The sequence below is a fragment of the Pelodiscus sinensis genome, chromosome 10, assembly GCF_052426305.1.
Source record: "Pelodiscus sinensis isolate ZL-2025 chromosome 10, ASM5242630v1, whole genome shotgun sequence".
In the NCBI taxonomy this organism is placed as follows: domain Eukaryota; kingdom Metazoa; phylum Chordata; order Testudines; family Trionychidae; genus Pelodiscus; species Pelodiscus sinensis.
The window spans coordinates 40,021,154-40,043,823 of record NC_143061.1 but is presented as its reverse complement, the minus strand read 5'-3'; the positions used below and the strand labels follow the sequence as shown (position 1 = coordinate 40,043,823).

General features: G+C 46.0%; 1 protein-coding gene across 13 annotated transcripts in view; it reads left to right on the top strand.

Moving 5' to 3' along the window:
• The window catches only part of ACSL3 (acyl-CoA synthetase long chain family member 3), an 88,164-nt gene that overhangs the window by 25,225 nt on the left and 40,269 nt on the right, over positions 1 to 22,670 (top strand). For 10 of the 13 annotated variants that reach the window (XM_075937551.2, XM_075937552.2, XM_075937544.2 and 7 more), the window contains 2 exons: positions 1,995 to 2,421; positions 15,130 to 15,307. In XM_075937551.2, the coding sequence (XP_075793666.1) occupies positions 2,071 to 2,421; positions 15,130 to 15,307 (529 nt within the window). In that variant the 5' untranslated portion in view covers positions 1,995 to 2,070. Of the gene's footprint in view, positions 1 to 187; positions 297 to 1,994; positions 2,422 to 15,129; positions 15,308 to 22,670 lie in introns of all 13 variants that reach the window. The other 3 variants (XM_075937547.2, XM_075937548.2, XM_025190568.3) reach the window with 1 other exon arrangement.

The following is a 22,670-nucleotide window of genomic DNA, read 5'->3' as shown; positions in this document are numbered from 1 at the left end:
TTGCTAGCCCAACTAAACTTTTCCCACAACTTTTGAATGGTGAGAGCAGGGTGACATATAACATGATCATGGAACTAAGTATTTAATGTATATTTATAATAAACAGTATAGGAATATTTATTAATTAAAATACATCTGTGTTTATACACTGTACATTAATTTTAATTTTTCTGTGGACCCCCTACAGTACCATCTCAGACTATCAGAGGTCCATGGACCACAAAGCAGTGGTTCCCAACTTAACAGTGGGGCTAAATGTAAGAAGGACACTACAATATTGTGAGAGGCCTGATCCAGTAAGTGGCTTCCAAAACCTCCTACTGAATTGGGCCCTACTGTAAAGGTGACCAGAGCAACGCCTGTGTTGAAAATTCTGCTAGAGTTTGGGCATGAGCTAGGTGTTCAAGTGTCAGACACTCTTGGTACTTGCATCTATACCCACAGTAGAGATTTAGGCACAATGGGGACTTTATTGATTGAAATTTAGGCACACTTGACTGCAACCATGGCAGTATTTAAGTCTGTCCATAGAGCAAAATTCTAATTATATCACTATCTTAATTCCTCTGTCATGTCTCCAAATGTCATTAAGGTACGGTTATGTTTAGGACTGATGGTTGCTGCCACCCTACACTAGGCCACTCCTGGTGATGGGAAGAGGTGAGGCTTGGGGGACAGGTATGAACACACCCCTCATGGGCTGCTCGGATTCCTGGGCTGTACTGCAAAAATATTCTGGCCCCTGCTGTAGGATTTCATAGGGACTTGGCCAACATCTTAATTTGATGTATCTATTGATCACTATGTGAAATCAGTGGTGTTGCTACTTTTCCTCACAGACTTAAGTAGGTTGATAGTTCAAAAGTGAAGGAGTTGAAGATTGCAGGTGTAACAGGGTGTTTGCTCTGCACTGGCCCTTGAAGGGGCTGAGGGTAAAGCCCAGCTGAGGCAGCTCTGCTAATGGGGGCCCAGCTGGGGACGATATAAAGAGGGACTCTTGGAGGGAGGAGAGGAGACCTGACTGCTGCTCTGGCAGGAGAGCAGTAGGGACCTGACTGACAGGGAAGCGAGAGATTTCCTGGAGATAGAGCAGGGCTGGGGAGGCTTTGGCCAGGTAAGCCCCAGGCTACAAGGCATGAAGCTTACTAGGGGCTGCAAGAGGCAGCCATGATAGGCTAGGCTGCAAGAGGCAGACATGGTAGGCTGGGGAGGCTCTGGCCAAGTAAGCCCCCGGCTGAAAGGCCTGAAACCTTGGGGGCTGTGAGAGGCAGCCATGGTAGGCAGGGCTATGAGAGGCAGCCTGGTAGGCATAGGCAGCAAGTCCACACACCCTTTGCCAGTGACGAGTGGCTGGTACAGACTGCAGTGTGATCTGGAGGCAGGGGCTAGAGGAAGACTGGCAGTGGGTGTGTGGACTGCTGCCTCTGCCTACCAGGCTGCCTCTCACAGCCCTGCCTACTATGGCTGCCTGTCACAGCCCCCGAGGCTTCAGGCCTGACAGCCTGGGGCTTACTTGGCCAAAGCCTCCCCAGCCCTGCTCTATCTCCAGGAAATCTCTCGCTTCTCTGGCAGTCAGGTCCCTACTGCTCTCTAGCCAGAGCAGCAGTCAGGTCTCTTCTCCTCCCTCCAAGAGTCCCTCTTTATATTGTCCCCAGCTGGGCTTCACTCTCAGCCCCTTCAAGGGCCAGTGCAGGGCAAACATCCTGTCTCAGCAGGTTAAAAAATACGCACAGAATTTTATCATATTCTGACGTGGTTGGGTCGTGTGTCTTTGGTTTTTGTGGGTGCATCTATTTAAAAATTGGAACTGGAAATTTGATTAAATCAAGTGAAGAATAAGATGACTTAGTAAGTAGTTTTTAAATGTTGTGTATGCTTAAATGCATAAATTAACTCTTAAATATATAAATCACTGCTTTGGTAACTCTTCATTAGAAAATGCTAAATACATGTTTTTGAATGGGATGGCAAATGGACTTTTCTTTCTCTTTCAGGTCATCCCTGATCTACATGTAATCAACAAATTTGTCAAACTCTCCTGTTGATCTACAGCCTTCACAAGTTGGCAGAATGAAGCTAAAGCATACTATCAATCCTGTTCTTCTGCACTTAATAAACTTTATGATATTCGTGTACTCATTTATAACCTACATTCCATGGTACCTACTATCTGGCTCAAGACAGACCATAGCAAAATCAAAGCAAATTAAAGCTAAACCAGTGACAAACAAATCTGGAAGTCCCTACAGGTCTGTGAACAGCTTGCATTGCTTAGCTTCAGTTTTATATCCTGGATGTGACACACTCGACAAAGTTTTCAAATATGCTAAAACTAAATTTAAGGACAAAAAACTCTTAGGGACACGTGAAGTCTTAAAAGAGGAAGATGAAATCCAGCCCTCTGGAAAAGTTTTTAAAAAGGTAAGGGTTTTTTTGTCTGCTTTTAACTTTTATTTTTAACTAAAAAAGAGTACTTTCCTTTGCAACAGCTCTAACTAGAGTGATATGGTCTAAACAATTAAATTTCTTTCTGAGATTAAGTAGCCATGGCAAGAGTTACAATTCCTTCTTACATTAATCCCTGTTTTAAGACAAATCTAAAATCCTTTTTGCACTTTTTAGATATCATCACTTATGGTTCCAATGAAACAGGAAAAATGGATGGTGAAATTATTGTGCAAAATTATTCTGATTTTTTGGGGAGAATGTACTGCTTGTTAGAAATCTAGAGGTAGAGGAGGAAATGGATTTAAAGTATTGTGAAAAATCTTACTTGTGTTTCTCTAAACTTTCCTTGACAACATAGAATCTGAAACAAATCAACTAGTATGTGCTTTTCTAATAAATTGAATTTAATGGACGTTTTGTTTGCACAAGAACTTCCTGTTTGGCACCACAGCTCATAATTGCAAAGTCTTCTTTTTGTTTTGGTGCAGTCACCTTAAAGGTGAAATACAGATTTTTTTTTTTTTAAATGTAAACCATTCCAATAGTACTTTTTGAACAATTCAAATAGCACAGTGGGATGATTTCATACAGTAGCCTTTTCTTTAGTTTTGTAAATTAAGGTCTTCGTTGATGATTGACTCATGCTTTTTGTAAGGCTCTAGGAAGCATGCTACTGCCTAAAAGGATAAGTCAAGTAATATTTCCTCCATTATTTCACATTATTTAAACTCTTTCATAGCATGATTGTGAGATGGTATTATTAAGATCTGCATGGATAGATAGGTATTGAGATCTAGAAAATGAAATCTGCATGCTCCAATGGTATCCTCAGTCAAGTATGTTCTGATCAGGAACCAATCAATGCCAGTATTGTGCTCTCTAGGACTTCCAGAAAGGGAAGAAAGGGCTGCCATCTTCCTAATAAAAAGATTAATTTTGGTGATGATAATCTTTTTAGTTGGAAACTTCCTTTACTTTCAAAGTTAACAGGGATATTTTAACTATACACGTGGTGTTTTATTTACAAAAAACATAAAATATGGTTAAAATATCCGTATAGTAATGTATGCACACACAAGCATATGTTAGCATATGTGTTCTTTTTTAACTTGTCTTACAGAGGAGTTTTAACTGAGGGCAAACCTTTTGCCTTGCTCTGAAGATAATGTGCTGGTGAAAGGGAGATACTGTGCAGAAACATTTGTTTTCATAAGGTGTGCATACATATAACCTATTTTGATGTACAGTTCCCAATTTTGTTTGCTTGTAACATAAGCACAAGAGCACATTCATGTTTCATGCAAATTGGGCTTGCTTCTGAGTATTAGTGATGCTAAATTTTGATTAATCAGCTAATTGAGTAGTTGATAGCATTTCCATTGACTGCTTGACTAGTCGATAAGGGGGTAAAGAGGCGCTCACTATCCCTGTTGTGCCTCTGCCTTGAAATGTAATAAGAGCCACCAGCAGCTCTTGCTACATTTCATAGGAAAAGGCACAGCAGAGAACCCAGCCTGAGCAGGAATTGAAGCAGTCCCGGCTCATGCTGGGTCCTGACCAGTGCTCTCTCTAAGCTGTGCAGCAGCACAGCTTCACAGGTGATTAATCAGTCCTGCCCAGTCAAAGGCTCAGGGCTCCATGCATGGCGTTGACTGACAGGGTGGGCTGATTAATCACCTGTGAAACTGCTGTCATGCAGCTTAGAATGGATTGTCTGAGCTTCCGGACCTGGCGCGAGCTGGAACTGAACCGGGCTGCCTGCCCACCCAAGTCTTCCAACACACTTTAAATGCAGAGCTGCAGCAGAAGTAGGTTACAGACCCATCGCAAGCCAGGATTGAGCTGGGCTGATGGTCTGCCTGAGAGAAAATTTATTGGCAGGGGGAGGGAAATGCGTGTAGTCTGTAGCATTATCCTATAACCTTTTGCTTATCAGTTAATTGGTTAATCAACTATACTATTCTTATAGCCATATAAATAGGAAAAAAACAAAAAAAGAAGTAGGACCGCTAAAATTACTAAGGATGGAGTGGAGGTTAAGGATAATCTAGGAATGGCCCAATATTTGAACAAATACTTTGCTTCAGTCTTTAATGAGGCTAATGAAGAGCTTAAGGATAATGGTAAGTTAACAAATGGGACTAAAGATAAGGAGGTAGATATTACCATATCCGAGGTAAAAGCCAAACTTGAACAGCTTAATGGGAGTAAATCGGGGGGCCCAGATAATCTTCATCCAAGAATATTAAAGGAACTGGCACATGAACTTGCAAGTCCAATAGCAAAATTTTTTAATAAATCTCTAAACTCAGGGGTTGTACCATTTGACTGGAGAATTGCTAGTATAGTTCCGATTTTTAAGAAAGGAAAAAAAAGCGACCTGGGTAACTATAGGCCTGTTAGTTTGACATCTGTAGTATGTAAGATCCTGGAAAAAATTTTGAAGGAGAAAGTAGTTAGAGACATTGAGGCTAATGGCAATTGGGACAAATTACAACATGGTTTTACAAAAGGTAGATCGTGCCAAACCAACCTGATCTCCTTTTTTGAGAAAGTAACAGATTTTTTTAGATAAAGGAAATGCAGTGGATCTAATCTACCTTGACTTTAGTAAGGCATTTGTTACAGTACCACATGGGGAATTATTGGTTAAATTGGAAAAGATAGGGATTAATATGGAAGTTGAGAGGTGGATAAGCAACTGGTTAAAGGGAGACTACAGCGGGTCATATTGAAAGGTGAACTGTCAGGTTGGAGGAAGGTTACTAGTGGAGTTCCTTAGGGATCAGTTTTGGGGCCAATTTTATTTAATCTTTTTATCGCTGATCTTGGCACCAAAAGTGGAAGTGTCCTAATAAAATTTGTGGATGACACAAAGTTGGGAGCTATTGCCAATTCAGAAAAGGATCGGGATATCATACAGGAAGATCTGGATGATCTTGTAAATTGGAGTGATAGCAATAGGATGAAATTTAATAGTGAGAAGTGTAAGGTTATGCATTTAGGGATTAATAACAAGAATTTTAGTTATAAGCTGAGGACACATCAGTTGGAAGTAACAGAGGAGGAGAAAGACCTCGGAGTCCTGGTTGATTATAGGATGACTATGAGCCGCCATTGTGACATGGCTGTGAAAAAGGCTAATACGATCTTGGGATGTATTAGGCGAGGTATTTCCAGTAGGGATAAGGAGGTGTTAGTGCCATTATACAAGGCATTGGTGAGACCCCATTTGGAATACTGTGTGCAGTTCTGGTCTCCCGGGTTTAAGAAGGATGAATTCAAACTGGAACAGGTACAAAGAAGGGCCACTAGGATGATCCGAGGAATGGAAAACCTGTCTTATGAAAGAAGACTCAAGGAGCTTGGCTTGTTTACTTTAACCAAAAGAAGGCTGAAGGGGGACATGATTGCACTCTTTAAATATATTAGAGGGATAAATACCAGGGAGGGAGAGGAATTATTTAAGTTTAATACCAATGTGGACACAAGAACAAATGGATATAAGCTGGCTAGTAGGAAGTTTAGACTTGAGATTAGACGAAGGTTTCTAACCATTTAGAGGAGGGAGGTTCTGGAACGGCTTCCAAGGGAAGTAGTGGGGGCAAAAGATCTATCTGGTTTCAAGATTAAACTAGATGGGTTTATGAAGGGAATGGTTTGATGAGATAACATGATCTTGGTAACTAATTGACCATTCATTATCAGTGGGAAATAGGTCAATGGAGGGATGATAGGAGTTACTATAGAGAACTTTCTGGGTGTCTGGCTGGTGAGTCTTGCCCACATGCTCAGGGTTTAGCTGATCGCCATATTTGGGGTCGGGAAGGAATTTTCCTCCAGGGTAGATTGGCAGAGGCCCTGGAGGTTTTTCGCCTTCCTCTGTAGCATGGGGTACAGATCACAGCTGGAGGATTCTCTGCATCTTGGGGTCTTCAAAGTATTTGAAGGCTTCAGTATCTGAGATATAGGTGAGAGGATTATTCTAGGAGTGGTGGGTGAGATTTTGTGGCCTGCACTGTGCAGGGGGTCAGACTAGATGATCATAATGGTCCCTTCTGACTTTAAAGTCTATGAGTCTATTACATCCCTAATTCTCCCCCCACGTCCCACAGGAACCAGTGCCTGAGAGAAGCTGGTTTAAAAACTGGCTTTCTATGAGCACAGTAGCTGCCTGCCCACCTCTACCCCTACACTACTGTCTCTGCCAGCTTTCAAGCCAGCTCCCTGTGCATATTGGCTCCGTGGACTTGCTTGCCACCACCTTGCTGCCTTCTACAGAGGCAGGAGGCTAGGGGCTGGCAGGAGCTAGTGCTGGGGGGAGCCAGCTTAAAAGTCGGTTCCTCCCAGCACTGGCTGTGCCTGCACCCCCTTGCACTACTGTCTCTATTAGAGGCAGCAGTGCAGTGGGGAGGACCTCTGTGGCGGGCTGAGCTCCCCATGGAGAGAGGCTGCTCTGCATTTCATGGAGCAGCCTGTGTCTATGGCGAGCCTGCTTTGCGGCAGCAGCCTCTGTCCGTGGGAGGTCCGAGGTCTTTGCGGATAGAGGCTGCTCCGCATCCTGTGGAGCAGCCTCTGTCTTTGGGGAGCTCTGATTCCCCACAGACAGTGGCAGCTGCCACCCTGCACTGCAGGTTTTTATGCCAGCTCCCCTCATGGACTGGCTCCTCCTGACACCCTGTGCTGCTGTCTCTGACACAGAGGCAGAAGCGTGAGGTGGCAGGGGCTCCTTAGGAGCGGGGTTGGGAGTGCACTGGCTGCCGCTCCCGCTCCCAGGGACTGTCAAATACTCGTGTAATTGATAATATTTTTTGCAGTTACACGACTATTCAATTACACTTTCTAATGTCCCTACTTGAGGTTTAATATGACAGATTGCTATGCTTGATGCTATGCTGTTTTGTTCCATAGGGTGGCACTCCTGCATAAGATTGCTTTTAGAATTTCTTAACATTTTCTTTTTGTGTTAAGAAATGTTGTCTCTTGTTTAAAATGTAATATACAGTGTTTAGCAAAACAAATCAAACTGTAAACGTTTTAAAAGGTACTTTGCACATTTTTCTAGTAGGACACCTATTGAAAGCAGTCAGGGTTTTGACAGCGAACTTCATCAGTAGGGATGGCAGGAATTGGCTTATACAGGTTGCACTTCCTTTGACCAGGACTCTCTTGTCCGGCAACATCTGTGGTCTGGCATGACCATGGATGCTGCTAGATGAGAGGACCCTGGAGCAGGAGGGCCAGCAGCTGGGAGCCCCACTATCCTGGTGGCAGCGGGGCTGCAGCAGCCAGGACAGAGGCGGTACCGGGGCAGTCCGGGCGGGAGTGGAGTGCTGTCTGGGCTGCCTGCTGGCCTGCTGCAGGGCCAAGCCCATGGCTGCCCAGGAGGGGTAGCCTGGCTGGTGCCACGTCAGCCCAGGCAGCAGCGGTGCTGTAATATCCTAGGTGGTGGCAGCAGGTCCGCAGTTATCCGGGCAGTGGCAGTAGCATGATTGGGGTAGCCTGCTTCCCGGCAGCAGGGCCAGGGCTGCAGCACAGCAGCCTTGGAGGAGAAAGCCGGGCTGGGCTGCAGCAGCCCGACAGAAGCAGTATAGCTGAGGTCACGTGCCACCCAGCAGCGGGGCTGGGACTGCGGACCCAGCAGCTGGGAGCAGGGAGAGGAATGTGGCTGCATCAGCCCAATTGAAGCAGAGCAGCTGGCCAGGTGCCACCCAGCAGGTAGTGGAGCCAGGGCAGGGGCTGGCCAGTAGGCAGCCTGGCTGGACGGAACTAAGCAGCAGTGCAGATGGGCAGTAAGCTGAAGGGCAGGTGTCAGAGGACCTCCCGTTGTCTGGTCGGTTCCCTCATCCAGGACCAGTCAGGTTCCCAGGGTGCTGAACAAGGGAGATCCAACCTGTACAATTTTTGAAATAGGACTTTGGGCTAATTATTGTCTCTGAAATCAATAGCAAAACTTCCCATAGCTTTTAATGTAATTCCCTAAAACTCTTCTGTAGAGAACATATTATGAAAAAGTTTGAAGACTAACAGGCATCTGCCAGAGATGCTACAATGTTACAACAAATCTATGTTACATCTTTCTAGAAGTCTTACATTTCTCTCATTGGTCTAAAATTATGAAACCTATTGTCTAGAACAGATTAACTGATACTTTAGTCAAATATCTACTAATTCTCAATGGTCTGTGTGCTAATTTTCCCATTTTATATCATTCTTTATTCTCTAGTTCTCTTTGTAAATGCAGCTGGTCACTGTTCAGAACCAGCTTTTAAACATTTATATAATAATTCATAACTTTTATTCATATAGTGTATTGATAAATATTCACTTACTTACAAAGGGTGCTAATTATTGCCAGTTGGGAAGCAGAATGAACTGGTGAAAAATGACTTACCTTGGGTCGCTCAGTAAGTCAGTGGGCAGATCTAGGCATAGAACCCAGATCTTCTGACAGCCGATCAAGAGCACTGTCTTTTGGGCCACTCTCCCTGAAGAGGCAATTTGCTTGTGTGAATGTTAGCAAGTTGAGTTGTATAATTTTGTAGTTTTTAAAAAGAGGATCTATCTGATTTTCAGAAGCACTGAATAACTATGGTTCCATTTGAAGTCATTGGGGACTGCTTCAGCCCCCAGATTCATCCAGGAACATTGCTGGCTGTTCTCCATCAGGGAGAGAGGGGAGAGTACACTGTTTGCTGCAGTGCATTCTGCCTGGGGACAGTGGGCAGATGAACCCCTCTTTCTGGGGCAACCTGCATACTGAATCTCTCATCTCCAGCCCCATTTCAGAGCAGTGAGTTAAATGAAGAAAAACCCAATTAATTAAGGAACCAAGCAGTGCTGGGTACACTTTCTAGTGTTCTGTATTTGAGAATAATAACCAAGACTGCAATAAATGAATGAAGATAAAATATTTTTTTGCTATCTTTTTGGAATTTCACAGTACTGGAACTGCAATCAGTTTGCTTTTAAACATCAACAAGAGAACCAGCGAACTTTTTCCCTCTCTCCTCTCCCCGTGTATTATTTGAAAATGCCAGGGTGTGTGAATCTTGAAAATAGTTGAAAACTTAACTGGAAGCCTAATTTAATTGGAAAGTTTCAATGGATTTGGGTTGTGAAAAGGATGTTTAACTAGTTTTCTTTAACTTATATGCTTTTGTGTTTGGAAAAAAAAAAGATTAATTTCAACTGGAACACCTTCCTCATTCTTAGCTCTATACTGTAAATTGGACAATAGATTTGAGATTATAAACCAGGCATAACATTTTGGCTTCATTGAACTTAATCTCACAACTCACATTGATTTTAGTGAAGCAAAGATTTCACCCCAGAAATGTATTTTCTTTAAATCTTACACATTCTAAGAATGCAGAGAAGACATGGGAGAATCTAATATCCTGGGACTGTTGAGACAACTACAGGCAGTCCCCGAGTTACACGGATCCGACTTATGTCGGATCCGCAGTTACGAACGGGGCTTTCCTCGCCCCGGAGGACGGGAGCGGCAGGACGCCCAGATGTGCCGTGGTCCCGCCGCCCACGTCCTCCGGGGCGAGAAAAGCTGCTCCATGTCTCCCTGGTCTGCTGGGGGAGGGAGCCCCCCACCAGCAAACCAGGGAGATGCGGAACATAGCCGCGGAGCACGCGGGCAGCGGGACAGCCCAGATGCGCCGCGGCTGTCCCGCGGCTGGCGTCCTCCGAGGCTTTGCTCCCCATTTCCCTGGTCTGCTGGGGGGAGCACCTCCCCAGCAGACCAGGGAGAGGCGGAGCAAAGCCGTGGAGGATGTGGGCGGGACCGCGGTGCGTCTTGGCGGTCCCGCCACCCGCGTCTCCCTGGTCTGCTGGGGGGGGGGGGACGCAGCTCGTGTGCCACCCACTCTCCCAGCAGACCAGGCTTTTCTCGCCGACGACGCCTGGGGTAGAGCAGCTGGGGCGCTGCCGGGTTGGTCCCGCAGCACCGCTCCTTGGCACTACTGGACCAACCCGGCAGCACCCCAGCTGCTCTGCCCCAGGCGTCCCCAAGTCAGCTGCTGATGAAACTGAGCAGTGGCTGACTACAGGAAGCCTGAGGCAGAGTTGCTCTAACCCGGGCTTCCTGGAATCAGCCGCTGATCAGTTTCAGCAGCGGCTGACTTGGGGACAGCTGGGGTAGAGCAGCTGGGGTGCTGCCGGGGTGGTCCAGTAGCGCCGAGGAGCGGTGCTGCGGGACCAACCCGGCAGCGCCCCAGCTGCTCTGTCCCAGGCGTCCAAATTCAGCCGCTGTTGAAACTGATCAGTGGCTGATTCCAGGAAGCCCAGGGCAGAGCAACTCTGCCTCGGGCTTCCTATAGTCAGCCGCTGGTCAGTGTCAGCAGTGGCTGAATCTGGACGCCAGTTCTGACTTACGTACAAATTCAACTTAAGAACAAACCTACAGTTCCTATATTGTACGTAACCCGGGGACTGCCTGTATACTGAATGGACAAATATGTGAAAGAGATTTGTCCAAGAACCACTAAATGGTTATTGTTCAATGCTTTCAAACATTGTCATATATTTAATATTTATTTGACTTCTGTTTAATGGGAAAATGTACATATTAATACTCTGTATAACTTTAGCAATTAATTTATTTAAATAAATGAAAAAATCAGACGCACTAGAGGGCAGTATTTATTTTTTGTTTTCCACTCTTAAGGTTGACTGCTTCTTCCTGAGACCTTTTAAGCATTGCCTTGGTACTTAGTATAATGTTAGGGTATAAATGTCTGCTAAAAGAGAGGTTCTTTACTTTCCTTTTGACCCCTTAGAGCCCATTAAACAACTATGTGCATACTTAACTTTACATATTTGAGGAATCTCCATAGGGACTGATGAAGTGTTTAAAGTTAAACATGTACATAAGTGTTTGTAGGACTGGGATTTTTATACAGGTTGAACATCTCTAGTCTTGGCACGCTTGGGACCTGACTGGTCCTGAACCAGAGAATTTGCTGATCAGCGGAGGTCAATATTTGTCTGGTAGCGTTAACATTTCCACTGCTTATTGGGCTCTTAGAAGACATCTAGTGGTAAATCAGAGTGAAATAAGAGCACAGACTATGGACAGCCAGAACTAGTGGCTGTAAACAAACTTTATGGGACCATAGGAAATTTAGCCACACCCATGATGTGTATACATCCAGCTAACTAAAATCATGGCAGACCACGGCTACTGCTGGACAAGAGTGTGCCAGACTAAAGAGGTTCATCCTGTATAGTAAACTGGTTAAGTTTGGCATTAACTACTGTACACTAGAAAGTGCTTTTGTAAATACTCAAGCTTTGTTGCTCTTGTATTATCTGTGGATTAAGAGCCAAAATTGTGAATTGTTTTAAAAATCAGAAAACCTTTTAACAATGACTACATTAAAATTCAAACTAATCCATGACAATTTAAAAAAAAACAATTAGAGGTATTCCTTTGCAAAGGTTCTAAACCATTGATTTCCAATGTATCTCATAATTCTTTCCTGAACCTTCAAAGTGAATGACGAGAAAGGAAAATATCATTTTACCCCGCCCCATTTAGTAGAAATCTTGAAGCTGTGCAAGGGAAATTCTTAAACCAATTTTCAAAATAGTTTTTTGATAAATATCTATACATTATGGCTACGTCTAGACTGGCATGATTTTCCGCAAATGCTTTTAACGGAAAAGTTTTCCGTTAAAAGCATTTGCGGAAAAGAGCGTCTAGATTGGCACAGACGCTTTTCCGCAAAAGCACTTTTGCACAAAAGCATCCGTGGCTAATCTAGATGCACTTTTGCACAAAAAAGCCCCGATCGCCATTTTCGCGCAAAACAAATCTGAGCTGTCTACACTGGCCCTTTTGTGCAAAAGGACTTTTGCCCGAACGGGAGCACCATAGTATTTCCGCAAGAATCACTGATTTCTTACATGAGGTCGTCAGTGTTCTTGCGGAAATTCAAGCGGCCAGTGTAGACAATGGCAAGTTTTTCCACAAAAGCAACTGATTTTGCGGAAAAACTTGCTAGTCTAGACGCAGCCTATCTTTGTATGCCTACAGGAGGAAAAATCGCCTTAGTATTTTGAGTAGTATAAACTGGTTGTGTGTGTGTGTGTGTGTGTGTGTGTGTGTGTGTGTGTGTGGATAAGACTCTGGCTGCTGAATTGAGGTAGTTTAGGTAGGAATGTGAACATGGTGTCAGTCAAATTAGAAGGGAAATAGATTTGGAGTTAGAGTACTTGGAGACAAGGATTGCAAAACTGGAAGGGTAGTCAGGTCTAGCACCTCTGCAGTGGAAATGTTTTGTGGGCTCTTCCCCTATGTAAAGCTGTGGAGATGAAAGTGGGTTCAGGAAGGGCAGGAGTGGATGCTGCAGCACCCAGGATTGGGTCAAAAAGCAAGTAAGAACCAACTGGATCAGCCTTCCCGGTCTGGAGAAGCAGCCACTGTGCTGCTGAGGCTTTACCTCTTCTCATACCTCCTTCTGACACTCCCCCTTTTCCCATTCACAGCTGTCCCTCTATTAGGAGACCTGGAGAGGGTGATGAGGCTTTGTTTCACATTCTCAAAAAATGTGTGCTTATGAAGGCAGGAGGAAGTGGCATATAGATGGTGGTAGAACATTGACCTGTCATGGAAAAGAGGAACAAACAAGGATGCAGGGTACATGGGGCTTAGGATAAGGAAAATGAGTTCAGGAAATCAAGGAAGCATAGGTGTAGGAAGCTAATGATTTATCGACACTGCAATCAGGAGATGTAGTTGCAGTTCATGTATATGTATTGGAGCTAGCTTTGATCTGACTAGCTGAGAGATCATTTGTGAATCCTCAACAGCATGTGCCTTTACCAGTGTTCCAGGTAGGCTTGTTCAACCTGTGCTGGGGTGCATGCTGCTACATCTTAACTATTTCAGTACTCAAGGTAGCTAATAGAGGTAAAATTTCTCTTGTTAATAAAAGCTCCCTAAACACAACCTGTATCATTGCTGATCTCTAGTTAAGAAAAGCACTAGTCTAATCTGCATCATAAAATCTGTTGGAGTTGGACTTCCCTAGTTTAGATGTTGCATGCCAAATTAGTTTAAACTTAAATGTAACATCTAATAAACACAAATCTGTTGAAGGATTAAAGTGCTTTTAACGGAATTGTTTATTTAATCCATTGTTTATTTAATGGATCCCTTTCCACTCATTTCATAGTAATTTGTGGACCTTTGCATGCATTTCTGCAAATTATATTGATTGGCAGGAAATGTTTTAGTGGATGGTTTAAATCATATAAGGAGAGAGTCATAAATATTACATGAAGTAGGTTCCCCCCTTGCATCCCTTAGTATTCTAGGCTGAGAGTAGAGTTTGGTGGTGGTGATCTTAAATGAGCTGTGCTGCTCATTGCTCCAGGTAGCTGTCAGTAAAACTGATTTCTGGGTCTGCAAAGAAGGTTGAGTCTTTTGGAAATGTTTTCATCCCAAAACAGGATGGATATCCAAATATTTGGATTTTTTACAGACCAGCTAAATACATAATGTTTTAAAAACACAGCAGGAATATTTCAGTGTTTTGAAATAGAATGAGATCCACAGGCTCTTTGATTCCCTAACTTTATGGTAACTAGTCAAGTGATCTACTGGGAATTTGGGAGCCAGAGTTGCCAAGCACCTGGTTTCTTAGTTGCCCATATTTTTGATGAGGGAGTTCTTTCTTTATGAATAACCCCAGTACCTACCTTTACTATGACTCACAAGCAGCAGCTAAATGAAGCTAACTAGAGTTAGTTCAGTTTCACAGCTGCTATTCAATGGTGAATAGTCATGAAATTGATGAATATTGTGTCAATTTCAGACAGGTTTCTGAGCTCTCAGACTCTGTGTCTCTGTAGTAACCTGTGTTTTCTAGGCTGAGGATGGGAAGCCTAAGCTTTTCAGCCAAATGACTGGTGTGGTACTGGGGAGTTAGGATTTCCCAGGAGCCTGCATGGTAGGCTGCTGAGGTAATGGGAAGGGTAAGTTGGCAGGTAGGTGAACTGGCTGGAAACCAGGAAGGTTTCCATACAAGTAAAGCAAAAGGGATATTAGAGAGAATACTTTACTATTAAGCTTTTAATGTTTTCCAAAATAAACTTTTAAAAATCTTAAATGTTAAAGGGTTAATAATTGTGGTATTTAGCAAGCCCTCAGAAGACCCCAAATGCTGTAGTGGAAGAGCAGAAACAAAAACTGCGGTATTTGTTAGAGGAGATCTCATTCCTTGTAAATTGTGGAACTGAATATTGTACCAGTTCTCTGGGTTTGTAGTGGGCACATTTTTAGGGAGGGACAGTAGAGGAGAGGATATCCTAGCACTTTGAACTACATCTATATTGTGGTTCTTGTATATGGGGTTATGGTCCACTGTACACCATACTCACTCTATAGCCAATTTCCATTCCCTCAACAACCACAGTTTCCTTGTACAGAGCCTTTTTTTTTTTTAATTTGGACTTTGAGGGACAAGATTGGAACTTCCATGATGCTATAATTTGTTTTAATGCAAGAATATTATCCTTTGGGAAATGTTGACAATTATATTTTTAGACTTGCATCATTCATATTTTCACATGACCTAAGGTATAATAAGGATCACAATTTGAAATCTTGGGGCCTACCTTTTTCTAAATTACATTTATGTACATTTATATTACTTTTATTAGGTCATCCTTGGAAAATACACTTGGCTCTCATATGATGATGTCTTCATTAAAGCTACTAATTTTGGAAATGGCTTAGCAGTATTGGGGCAGCAGCCGAAGACTAACATTGCCATCTTCTGTGAGACTAGAGCAGAGTGGATGATCACTGCACAGGCCTGCTTTATGTACAATTACCAACGTAAGTACTTCATATACTCTATAATTAATATCTTTTGATCTATTGACACAATCTGAAAATTCAAATTGATCTTTAGTTTACTTCATGTTTTAGAAGTTTATTTTAATATATTTTATTTTATAGACTGTATGCAGTCTTACATGGAAAATATTATGCTAAAATAATCTGTCTAATTCTGTTCTGGTGTGTTACATTACACACTTAGATTATGTGTTCTCAAACTTCATTGCACCATGATCACCTTCTGATAACAGAAATTACTTCACAAACACACGGAAGACCAAAGCCAGAAACCATCTGAGCCTCATTGCTTCAAGTAAGGGGGGTCAAAGCTGAGTGCCCCACCTGGCTGGGAGGGACCACAGCTGAAGACCAAGGTGGGCTTGAGCCCCAGGCAGGTGGTCTGTAACCTGAGCGTTGCCAAGCAGGCTAAACCTTCAAGCTATGGCTTTGGGCCTAGCCAGTGGGACTCAGGCTTCAGCCCAGGGCCCCAGCAAGTCTAAGATAGCTTGGGAGACCCATTTAAAGGAGGTCATGACCTACTTTGGGGTGCCAACTAACAGTTTGAGAAATGCTGCTTTAGATGCAAAAACTTGGGTATGTCCTATCAAGCCTGGATCCACAAAAGTAGAAAAGTTCCAATAAATATATAAAAGTTAAATAAGTATATTTTCCTCATATTGGTTTGTGCTTTGCTTCTCCATGAGAGAGGAGCAGTGCAGATCACAGTAGTTACTTTACAATAAAGTCAATAAATAAAAATCTGGAAAGAAATAATTGAATCTGAGTCAGAAGTGTATTTTTATTTGATATGGTTTATATTTGATTGGATACTTGCTGCCTTTTGCATTATAAGCTGACTCTTTCCTTGTTATAAATTTACTTTGAATAAAGATTTATATTTATTGTATTATATCAGACCAAAACTATATACCAGTGTATCTGAGATTACCCAATTTTTTTAATCTTTTCTATTATCCATCACTTCACTGTCATGAAGTGACTGCCAAATTGTTATAAGTAAAAGTTAACTCAATTTAAATAATTTGTAGTTTAATAAGCTATATTGTTTTACTTAAGACTAATGTTCATTCAGGAACCCATTTTGGATGGCCATGTAAGTCTCCTAAATCTCATTGATCTGTCTTAATTCTCCTCTTTCTTTCTCCTTCCCTTCTTTCCTCTTTTCTCCTGCTGCATTTGTATTTCTGCTGGTCTCATTCATTTCCATCCACTACTTTTTTTTCAGTCTGCTGAAGAAATAGCTGCTCTGCCTCTTGGCATCTTTATTGGTCTAGTCACTACTTGAGATGGATTTTTCACAGAATTAGGACTAGTCAATAAAAGCAACATTTCAAAGATCCACCTAAGTGAAAACAAAAGAGAAATGAAATAAGAAATAGTAAAATTTTGGATTCTGTTTAGAGTGCCATATATTCGATTGCGTTTGCAGAAGATCTGTATTTGCACTAATATACCAGAGACCCTGGAACATGAAGCAGCCATATCAGAGCCAAGGCAATAACAGGAATTCTCATGAGTCATTACAGCTTCATTGCTTACATTTTGCATTTAAGATGTTGGTAATGTAGGCTGTATGGCAGGGCTGGGCAAAATATGGCCCAGGGGCTGGATCCAGCCCGCTAAGCCACAGGATCCAGCCCACGGACCACCCTGCCGGGACCCTCAGGCACAAGCTTAACACAGTCCCTGTGTTTCTCTGCTCTTCAGGGAAGGGGAGTCTTCTTTCAATCTCCCTGCCTTCAGCTCAGTCCTCAGCTCCTATTGGCCAGAAACAACCCGCCAATAAGAACTGACCTCAGCCAATCTCTGAGCTCCTATTAGCTGGAAACAGCCAGTCAATCAGAGCTGAAAGATTGGCCTGAGAGACTGGGGCAGCAGGAGTTGAAAGCCACGTGGAGGGAGCAGCCTGTATTTTCAAGCAGGTTGGGGCTACTGGCCAGGAGACAATTAGGCAAACTCCTCCCAGCAAGCACCTGACTCTGGCACCCCAACCCCTCCTGCATCCTAACTCCCTCCCCCAGATCACCATCCAAACCCTCTGCACCCTCCTGCCCCAGGTTACAACTCCCTCCCCACCCTGTATCCCCTCCTAGAACCCTCCACCTGGCCGGAACCCTCTTCTGCACCCACACTCCCTCCTGGAACCTACACTCCAATCCCCTGACCCAGGTCACAACTCCTTCCTCCATCCAAACACCCTCTCAGACCTCACACCATCTCCTGAACCCCCATCCCTTACCCCATGCACCTTTCTGCACCCAACCTCCACCCTAGACCCTGCACCGTCGTCTACAGAAAAGTACGGCCCTTGACCACTTACCAAAATCTTGGAGTGGCCCCCCACCAAAAATTATTGCCCACCCCTGCTCTATGGCATTGTGTTTAAGGATGTCTGTTAGCAACTTGTGGATAGCTTAATTTGAAGAATTGTTGTAACATTTGTTAGGATACATGCATTTTTAAGGGTAAATGTAAGTACGGATTTTAGCAAACGTTTATTTTTGTAAACTTCAGCGGTTACAAGTTTACACTTAGGGGGCAGGCGGAAGCAGGTGCTCATCTTCCATAAGAGATCAGGTGTTTGAAGAGCTCAAGAACACACTTTCTTCTTCGAGTGGTTGCTCCTGTCCATTCGAGTGAGGTGTGTGTGCGCTACGTGCACAGTTCTGCGGAGCGTTTTTCCCCTAGCAGCACCCATAGCGCCGGCAGGTCGCCCCCTGGAGTGGTGCCACTATAGCAGCACATAAGTACCCCTGCCGATGCTCCTCCTTCTCAGTTCCTTCTTACCGTCAGTGACGGTTGGTTGGAGCATGTCAATTACCTAGTCAATTTCCCCGCTTATCTCTTTATGTAAATACTTCTCTAATAGTTATCCCATTGGTTAGGTATTTAGTGTTGGACTTTCTTTTCCTTTGTTCTCCCTCCCCCCCTTAGGGGGTAGGGAATGCCTGGACCACAAGGATTTAAGCCATGCACTTCCTGCGCAAAATTCATGCCCAGAGATGACCCCCATGACAACTGCTTAAAGTGTCTGGGGGAAAGCCACCTGACAGACACCTGCAGAATCTATCCGGCATTTAATCCGCGGACAAAGAAAGAGAAGGACTCGAGCTTAAAACTTTTGTTGATGGAGGAGGCTCTGCAACCGGCACCGGGTCCTGAGACCGGGGTAACCTCTGCACCGCAAACGGCGAGTGCAGGGGGGGCATGTGATGGGGCATCGGTGCCCACGCCACTGGCACCAAGGCACTGCTCACATTCCCCGGCCCCGAAGAGGGCCAAGACTTCAAGGGGTAGATCGCCCGGCCACAAGTCTGGTGCAGGAAAACACCATCGGCGGAGATCCGAGCGCTCTGAGGCACTTTCGGGAACTCAAAAAGGCGGGTTGGCAGACATCCCAGGCATGCTGTCACTGCACCGGCCATCTACACCTGAGACGTTTAAGGCTGCCCGTGAGCTGATCCACCTCATGGTTTCCCTGCAGTTGGTGCTGGGGCCAGCGGGATCGCAGCGGCTGACACTGGGAGCCATGATGGCCCCAGTTGCCCCCCCACACTGTGAGCCTTGGTCGACGGTGGTGCCGGCAACCACCCCGCAACAGCACATGGGGTTGCCGTCCCTTACAACTACGCTGCCGGCACCCATAACGGAAGTGCAGTGGGCACCAGAGAAGGTATGGGCACTGCTTCCAGCACCGACCATGTCTGTGTCTTGTGCCCCGCAGCCAGCCCTGTACCAGTGCACGCCGTTTTCTGTAGCTGCACTGCCCCAACAACCACCAGGGTGTTAACAGGTGCTGTGCCAAGCGAGGGCGCCACCCCCAACTCCAGCGCTGACTAATGTGCCCACGGCACCGGCTCAGCTGCACACGCCGGTACTGGCCGCTTCTACTGCGGCACCAGCGTCAATTTCAATGCCGGTGCTGGCATCTGACCCTACAATAGCACCAGCGCCTACCTTGGCACCGGCGCGGACGTCTGGCTTAGCACCCGCCTGGGCACCGGCAAAAGCACCCGGCATAGCTCCGGCAACAGCGCTCGCCCCAGCATCAGTTTTCATTGCGGCACCGGTTATGATGCAGGCTCTCCATTTAGTGCCTGCCCCATCTAGCACCGGTGATCCGGTGCCTGCACCAGAAAGCATGGAGCACAGTCAACAAGCATCAGCTGATGCACGCACTTCGTCGGCACCGACTCAAGTGAGGCTTCCTACAAAGCTGCAGTCTATGGCCATGCTTAAGCCTCCTTCATCTCAAGACTAGCCTGGCTTAGCACTGCCTTGGTCCGCTTCTGACTACTCCTCTGAGTCAGATGTGGAGTCGCTCCGCTCGGAGGCTTCCTCCAGACCTTCATCCAAGCACCGTTCTCGTTCCCGGCCCCACACGCGCCAGTCTGGGTTTCAGCAGTCCTGGCCCCCTCAGCCTTCAGCCCCCCTGGCCTTTTTGGACGCCATGGGCTTATCATCAATGGCAGGGGCTCACGATACTTTCGCGGATGTCCGCCGCCTCCTGCCGACACACCCCTGCATCAGCGTTGCTTCCCAGGCCTCCGTCACCTCCAGGGGTTCACGCTTTCCATATGGAGGCCCCAAACCACCTGCCTCTGGCTGTGGTGCCATCTCAGCTGGGTCCACAGCTTCCTTCGGTGCCTATTCCGCCGGAGGTGCTCCCACCTTTAGAGCCTCAGAGAGTCTTCCTCATCCTCTTCCCCAGATGAGGCTGTAGCTGACCCTGTGCCATCCATGCCAGCAATGGACTCTAGGTCCCATCAGGACCTTTTACGTCGCCTTCCCTCCAACTTGGGTGTACCTGTGGAGCCAGTTCCGCAAGAGTCAGATCCCATGGTGGACATCCTGTCAGAGGATGCTTCTGCCAGGCTTGCTTTGCCGCTAAACAAAACGGTAGCCAAAATTACTACCACTCTCTGGCAGACCCCCGCCTCACTCACCCTGAACTTTAAGGGGGTTGAGAGGCGCTATTTTATTTCTCAGTCCGGACATGAGCTCTTGTACTCGCACCCTGTCCTGGGATCCATCATAGTCCAAGCCGCTGCACAAAAAGAAAAGCTGCCACAACCCGGCTCAACCCCAAAGGCCAGGGAACCTAAGCGCCTGGACTTATTGGGGTGTAAGGTTTATGCTACGGGGTGAGTACAGCTTTGAATTGCTAACCAGCAGGCAACGCTAAGCCGATATGCCTATAATACCTTGCAGGCTGTCGACAAGTTTAGAGATAGGCTCCCACCTGATGCACAACAAGAATTTGCTACCGTGACCGCTGAGGGCAGGACAATCGCATGCACAGCTCTACAGCCTCTTTAGAGGCTGTAGATTCGGCCGCCAGGACTATGGCATCGGGCGTGGTTATGCGCGCAGCGCCTGGCTGCAGGTGTGTGGCATTCCTCCGGAGGTGGAGTCTACTATCCAGGACCTCCCATTCGAGGGAAAGGCCCTCTTCTCAGAGCATACAGACTCTAGACTGCACATGTTAAAGGATACTCAGTCGACACTTCGGTCATTGGGAATACACACGCCAGCTCCTCAAAGGCGACAACTCCCCTATTGACAGCAGGGTTTACCACAGTTTCAGCAGGGCCGTGGAAATTATTGGAGGCGCCAACCTCGTCCTCCCGGTGGGGGCGCAGGGACGATGGGAGCTTCAACCTCTAACTGCAGGTGTCGTTGCCCTCATCATAATAATGTTAGGGGAACCAGTCAGCCCCTTACCCACCAAGCTAAGCCCCAGTTTTGACACCATCATCGAGGGCCATGTCCCGATCTCCCCCCCCCCCCCAATGTTTGGGGACAGGTTATCCCATTTCGTGCAAACGTGGACCGAGATTACCTCGGACAGATGGGTTCTTGATCTTGTAAGGTTGGGTTATTGTATCCCGTTTCTGGGTTTCCCCCCCTTCCTTCCCTCCCTCCCCATCCCTTTTCAGGGACCCATTGCATGAGGCCGTCCTGCATCAGGAGGTCCTCGCAGTCCTTGAGAAAGGTGCGATAGAACGGGTCCCCTCCCGTTTGGAGGGCAGGAGGTTTTACTCACGTTATTTTGTTATCCCAAAACCGAAAGGGTGCTTTCGCCCAATTCTGGACCTTCGAAACCTCAACAAGGAGGTGGTAAAGACGAAGTTCAGAATGTTAACCCTGGCCTCCATCATTCCACTCTTGGAGCAGGGCGATTGGTACACGGTCCTTGACCTCAAAGACGCTTATTTCCATATAGCGATAAGGCCGAGTCACAGGAATTTTCTGCGATTTGTTGTGTTCCCCAACCATTTCCAGTTTATTGTTCTTCCGTTTGGGCTCTCTACGGCCCCCAGAGTGTTTACAAAATGTATGGCGGTGGTAGCTGCATTTCTCAGGACCTGAGGTATACAGGTGTTTCCCTACCTGAATGACTGGCTGGTTCGAGGGCGCTCTCACGCGCAGGTAACAGCTCACGTAGGCTTTATACAGTCCCTCTTCAGGAGGCTGGGGCTCTTACTGAATGACGAGAAGTCAATGCTGATCCCTTGTCAGGAGAGAGAATTTGTTGGGGCCCTCCTCAGTGCCAGGCTGGCACGGGCCTCCTTCCCCAGGGTAAGGTTTGATACCATACTGACCATGGTGAACGACCTGAAGCATTCCCCCCCCTTGTTTCGGCCTACACCTGTATGAAGCTGCTTGGTCACATGGCGGTATGCACCTACGTCGTCCACCACGCCAGGCTGAGACTTCGGCCCCTCCAGGCGTGGCTGGCGACTGTTTTCAATCAGACTTCAGCACACTGGGACGTACTACTCACTGTTCCCCCGCAAGTACTTATCTCTTTACAATGGTGGACTCAGAGGGAGGTGGTTTGCGGGGGGGGAACCGTTTCAGATCGAGCTGACCTCAGTCACGTTAGTGACGGATGCCTCTGACGTAGGCTGGGGAGCTCACATACACCGCTGCAGAACACAGGGAGTGTGGACACCTTGTGAGAGGATCCTACACATCAATGTGAGAGAGTTACAGGCAGTCAGGAAAGCGTGCGAGGTGTTCTTACCCATGCTTTCACAGCGCTCAATTCTGGTGCGCCTCGACAACATGGCAGCCGTGTCCTATGTGAACAAATGGGGGAGCCCGATCTTACTCTCTGAGCAGGGAGGCGATGCTCCTATGGGACCTGTGCATAGAACACAAAATCCACATTCAGGCCAAGTACCTGCCCGGTTGCAAGAACTTGCTAGCAGATGCACTGAGCAGGTCCTTCGGAGCCCACGAGTGGTCTTTGAAAGGGGAGGTCGTGGGTCAAACTTTCCTCAGGTGCGGTTATCCCCGGGTGGATATGTTTGCCACAGCAGAGAACAAGAAA